General features: G+C 35.6%; 1 protein-coding gene across 1 annotated transcript; it reads right to left on the reverse strand.

The window, feature by feature from the left end:
- Window positions 1-116: 116 nt before the first annotated feature.
- LOC135693919 (uncharacterized) lies at window positions 117-3,114 on the reverse strand. Its single transcript, XM_065212499.2, has 2 exons — window positions 2,516-3,114; window positions 117-1,205 (listed from the first exon to the last, which is right to left on the reverse strand). The coding sequence occupies exons 1-2, from the start codon at window positions 2,951-2,953 to the stop codon at window positions 150-152; spliced, it is 1,494 nt and encodes a 497-aa protein (XP_065068571.2). The 5' UTR covers window positions 2,954-3,114; the 3' UTR covers window positions 117-149.
- Window positions 3,115-6,000: the final 2,886 nt, after the last annotated feature.

Genomic DNA, 6,000 nt, shown 5'->3' on the forward strand with positions numbered 1-6,000 from the left:
AGCCCCCACGGTTTTTTAGTTTAAGTTTTTTGTTTAAGTTTAAGCATAATAACTTTTAAGTACTTGAGAAAATCTCAAAATAGCGGAATAAATATCCCTGTCTTCCATTTTCTGCATGAAGGAGAAACCGTACAAACAAAACCCATCTTTCAAAACGTAACAGTTTCTTTCCAGCCACTGAACATTCTTTTTACCCCTCCAGCTGTTACTGCAAGAACTTGATTATCACGAGAAGGCAGTATCCAGTTATCTGTAGGACTGATTGGTAATGCTGCTAGGTTGTCTGTGCTTTTGGCCTTTCTGATAGAGTCATGACCTTGGATGGCTGTCCACTCGTCGTCCTGAACAAACTTGACACTTTTGAAATCATAGCTAGAACGAACATATGCTTCACCTGCATTGTCAATGCCATAGAGGTGTCGCTTACTTGTGTCAACGCCCACAACGGAATACATCATTGGTATAGCTTGCCATGTGAGGTTGTTGCTTCCTTGCCAGAAACAGCTTGCCTGATAATATGTTGCTAAAGAAAGATCTTTTTTGCAAATGATGACGTCGTTATTCACATCATCATAGACTATGCTCAAAGCAGGTAGGAAAAGACGGTTCGTTGACGTCACAGCTCTTGCCTTGTTTGGTATTTGACAGTTGAATGGGAGGAGATTTTCTAAAACCTTTTTCAATTCTCCATTGTATTTCAAAAAATTTGTTCGATACTTGAATCCCCAGATGATATTCGTATTACATTTGCTGTCCTTGTTAATCGAAGAAGGAATGCTTACGTCAAAGGTGAGCTGAAAATTCTGCTTGCTCATAGGTCCAAAGGTGTCGGTTTCTATGTGAATAAAGCCAAAAGAGGTGGTATTTCGGGAAGGAAGAAGGCTGCTGTCATCCAATCGAAGAAATTCAATAGAGCGGATATTAAGAAAAGTTTCTTCGAAGTAGACCAACAGATCCAATTCGTATGCATTCGAGTGTCCTATCTCAGCTGCGTTCATCCAAGGTGTCAACGAAATGTTGAGTACAATGCGATCACCACTGGCTATTGCATTTTGTGGAGCTGTACTGATATTCAGAGCGATTAAAGAGTAATCCTGGGTTCTCCGTTTGATTGCGAATGGTAGCGCTACAGCCAAAACTCTATCACTTGTTTCGTACGAGTATGTATTCCAAACAGTGCTGGAATTCAACTTCGAGTCAACTACCTGCAGAATAAGTTACTCAAAGTTATAAACTTTTGAAGCAAATATTGGATAACATAAATATTTGAAGCGTAAATTGGACAAAATTAAATTTTGAAATACAACTCGGACAAAATTGAACTTTAACCAAATACCGGACAACGTCAAATTTTGACTGCAAATGCTTAAATCATAAGATTCATCATGTTATTTTCTATCAATATCGTCTATCAATATCAAGTGTGGTAATATAATTTGCTTCCGTTTTCATTCAATATTACTGTGGAGCCATTTCGAGTCGCATTAACGATTGTCTTCTGCAATTTAAATGAATATAAATAGCATGTGTGTGATTTACTATATTCTCTTTACACTTTGCAATCGAGGAGACATGAGGAGACATGATGCTTTCAAGTACTAGCCAGATTCTTTAAAGTTTGGGCACATCTATTTAAGTCAATGAAAGAAATAACAAAGTCATGCCTAAAAGGAGCAGCATTTGACCCTTTCTATGGAATATTTTTTCAAAATGACTTCGTCTTCAAGGTAAAGCATTCATATATGTCAGATAAGCATGCCAACGAACATTAGTTGTATTACTTTGAAGAAAAGAACAGTGAAATTGAGATGTGTTTATATCAAGATATTCAAATGGCTTCATAATGGTTGAAAGAAAATCATTTGGAAGCAAGCAAGGGCAAACAACAAGAAATTCTTATAATTAACAAGAAATGCAACATTTCTAGATTTCTTGATAAAATGCCCACCAATGCAAAGCTTAAAAACCAGAATTCTCACTCACTTGACATAAATATTGGTTTGATAATTACCTAGGTAGGCCTAGCTTTTGTTACCTTTGCATGAGATTGAAGAATCGCGTGAAACATGACAGGATATTGGTAAACTAGACAAAAAATTTTTAAAAAAGCAGAACAATTTCATATATGGATTAAAAGAAAATATTAGGAAGTGAATTTTATTTGGAAGTACTGTCAAAACTTGTTCAAGAGGCAAGAAAAATTTTAATTTTCAGCCCCAAATACCAAAAAATTTCCCTGATACTAACTCCAGTGATTTTTGATAATGTTTCTATCTTATCAATTTTCAATTGCTTGAATTTAATAGTAAAAACATTAAAAAAGATCAAATAAGAATGTTGTGTGACAATGATGAACTCAGAGGGGCGTGATTAATTATGGTCCTTGGTGCCAGAATCAGTGCTGCCCACAGGAATCAATATTATTCAGTGCGTGAATTTAGTCTACTTAGGTAATAGGAAAATAAATAACATTAATGAAATCTAAGTTGATCTATAAGAGGATGAATTTGCCTACCCAACATCGAATCCAAATGTCATAAATGTAATGATCTGTAAGATTTGGCAAGTTGAAATGTATTCTTGCTGCGCTTTTCATTCCCAGTCTGTTAGCTGTCACATACGTTAGGTTCACTGCGTTTGCCGATAGTGAATTGTTCTTGCTTGCCGTTACTGTCTGGTTCATGTCCTGAAAATGATACTGCTCTATGTGTTTCGCAAGACTTGTTTGATTTTCAGATGTAGACACGTAAACGTTTACTTGACGCGTTAATGGGGCACCTGCTTGAAATGAAAACTTGCCTGAAACACGCTGCCCAATTTCTTTTCCGCTTGAGGCAGAAAAAGTTTCTTCGAAGACAACTTCGCCCGAGTCGCATCCAAATAACTCCATTCTTATGCAATGAGTGCCTTCGTCAGTTTGCCTTTCTAATGGCACAATTCTAATGAAACGCATCTGTGTTCTTAGAAACCAGTTTACTTTTACATGGCTCTTGAGGTTGATATTACCTGAATAAACTTTTCGATTAGTTCCATCTTCCGAAAATTCAGTCCACTTGACTCCATCTTTGCTGTAACTAATATAGAATCGTTTGACTGGATGAAGGCTTTCACGGCTTAATTGTGATGTTTGAATCGCAACCCCAGAAATGAATTTCAGCATACCTATGTCGACTTGCAAGTATACAGACACTGATGAAGATCGGCCTGTGCACCAGGATTCAGCACTGTGCAGTCTCGCATGTTGCGTACCAAATTTTGAGAGATTATTATCAAAAACAGATTGGACTGATATCCCCGTATCTGGTATGTATCCTATTCTGAGGCCAATTTCTTCGCTGCAACCGGTAAAGCCTTTGTAGTCTCGAAAAGGGTACAAAGTAGTTTCTATGATAGAAGCCCCTTCTCCCCTGCTGCTTGTCGAGTATTCCCATTCCATTCGTGTATCTCCAGTATAAAAGATAGCTGCTAGCGAAATTTTCTCTGATGTTAAGTCATCTTTAACAATTTCAGTAACAGATGCAGAAACACCAACTTTCTGTAGCTCATTCGCTAAGCTTGTAGTCATTTTTATGGCATCCTTGGCACAAAAAATTAATAACTTATCAGGAGCCAAACTGTTTAGCATGGTTGCTAAGGCATCTATTTTAAGAGGATCTCCCCAAATATCGTAACCTTCTGACCTTTCTAGAATGCTACTTCGGTAATCAAATACAGCAACATTTATTCCTCTAAATTGTTGGCTGTACTGGTAACCATTCACAAAGATCTGCCCCCTCGTTCTAGGACAATCATAACTAAGATCAGTACAGTCTTCGGAAATCACTTTCACCTTCACGATGTCTGCGGATAAAAAAATTTAAAATTATTTTTTTGATTATTTTCATATAGCAATCCTAGTAGTTTCAATGTTGTGAACCACTTTATCAATATTTTGCTACATATGAAATGAAAAGAGACTGTGAGCGGCAAATACTGTTTTCAATTTTTGGTACTGAAATCTAAATAAAGCAGCTTTGCTAATGATATAGAGATTTTTGCAGCGGACTGTCAGAAACTTTAGAAAAGTAAAAAATAGTGTTCTAAAAGTGTCGCCTGTTTGGACAAACTACGATGATTGGGATCTAAATCAGGGAAACTATTGTCGGAGCAAGCTCTGAAGAAAAATTTTGGTGTTGATAATAAAAGGAAATCCTAATTTCATAAGTTACGTCTCAAATTTATCCAGAATAGCCAGCCAAAAATGGCATGCTCTTGCAAGAGTTTCCTGAAAATGAATTGATTCATAAGGGTGCAGTTAATTTACTTCCCCCTAATTTGGATGTTCCATGACAAATCTCTAAATGTTAATGTGAATAAAATCCAAGAAAATGCACTCAAAATTGTTTACAACGACATCCATGCCGACAGTGAAACTCTGATCCACTGACGATGAACTGTACGAAGCAACAATCAGCAATGATCAGCTGTACAAGTATCTTGACTCCAACAAACACTTATTTGTTGATCAGTCTAGATTTCCTAATTTGCATTTTGCTGTCTCATGTTTACTGAACAGTACTAATGATTGGTACTTCAATGTGAAAAGAGGGAAATATACGTTACTTTAATCTAGTCAAATTTTGTATCTTGTAAATGGAGGATTTACTAACTTTGTAAATCAACTAATCAATCATCGATCGATCGATTTTAAAATCAATCAATTTTATCCCAGGGTGAATGCTTAACAACAACATAAACAATTTGAAATGTTTATTTTATGATAATTATAGACAGATTGTTGTTTCCTATTTGCTTCTATGTAGCTTTTAGATTTAAACCTTATACTCATTCAGCAAAAATCTCGGTCATAATATCATACAAAATATTGATATGTAAACAAAAAAAAAGTTCAATTATCAAAACTTTGAAAAATTTTCCAGATTTTAGCGTACTTTTCCAGTCTGTATCGTAAGTTTTTGAGAAGCATATCAAAGCAGAATTTTTCAAAATATTTTGAGGGAGCATTCTTATTCATATAACCGCTCTATCTTTAAAAGACGCTTTATTATAAAAGATAAGATGAAGCGGAAAGGAATTAAACGATATGGTTTTCAAGAGCAGAGTATAAACGGGGCTAGGATTAAAATAAATGCGCAGCTAGAAGGAAGTTACCTATCCATTTAGTGCGCAGGTAAACGGCGCATCTCAGATCTATTTGTCAATTTAGCCAAGAGTGTTTTTATCCGCAATTTGGTACCACAAATTCACCACAGTAAGTTTGCATGGTCGTTATTCAGTCAACTCGGTATGATCTTTAGATACTATTGAAACGGGTATAGAATTATAATTCATAGCAAGTACAGACTCGGTTCATTAATGTTCTGAATCATTATTTTGGACCTCAATTAATAATTGCTTGGAAAAGAATCCCTGTAAGTTTGCAGTCAACAATTTCGTTCAAATGGATACCAGACATAGTTTAAACTTCAAGGGCCATAGCATATATAGTTCAAAAAGTGGACGTTTTAGTATACGCAAACAATATTTCTGATGCAATGAATACTCCTGTTCGAGTAGAAAAGGAAATGCAAACAAAATTCATCACAGGGTTAATCTTCTGCTTTCTAGGCGACTTGATATAATAGTTTATAATAAAGATTTCATGGTTCTGTCTTAATAGTCTAAGTTAAGTTCAAGGGAATCGAATCTCATCTATTAACAAATGCAGTCTCCAAAACCATGACAGATTTCTGTTTTGGAGACAACAATATTCCTTGCTTATACCTTGTTGGCTGAGGACTGCCTGTCAAAAACCTTCGAACACTAACGTCAATTTTCAAAGGCAATTGTAGCCATCCCTTTTGAACAATAATTGTTTACTTCAAAACTAGATAAAATTGGCTTACTTCAAATCTTTTTTCCCTGATGCGACTTATTACGATATTTGCCGATTATCCGGACCAAAACCAAAAAAGAATAGGCTCAAAAATCAAATCTAGAGTTTTACTTAAAAATCAAGAA

The sequence above is a fragment of the Rhopilema esculentum genome, chromosome 11, assembly GCF_057945365.1.
Source record: "Rhopilema esculentum isolate cy_ngs chromosome 11, ASM5794536v1, whole genome shotgun sequence".
NCBI classification, from domain to species: Eukaryota; Metazoa; Cnidaria; class Scyphozoa; order Rhizostomeae; family Rhizostomatidae; genus Rhopilema; species Rhopilema esculentum.

Coding starts and splice junctions, on each gene's coding strand:
- LOC135693919 (XM_065212499.2), bottom strand. CDS start 2,953: ATGCGTTTCATTAGAATTGTGCCATTAGAAAGGCAAACTGACGAAGGC. Junction 1,206..2,515: donor ACATTTGGATTCGATGTTGG/GTAGGCAAATTC, acceptor CTTATTCTGCAG/GTAGTTGACTCGAAGTTGAA.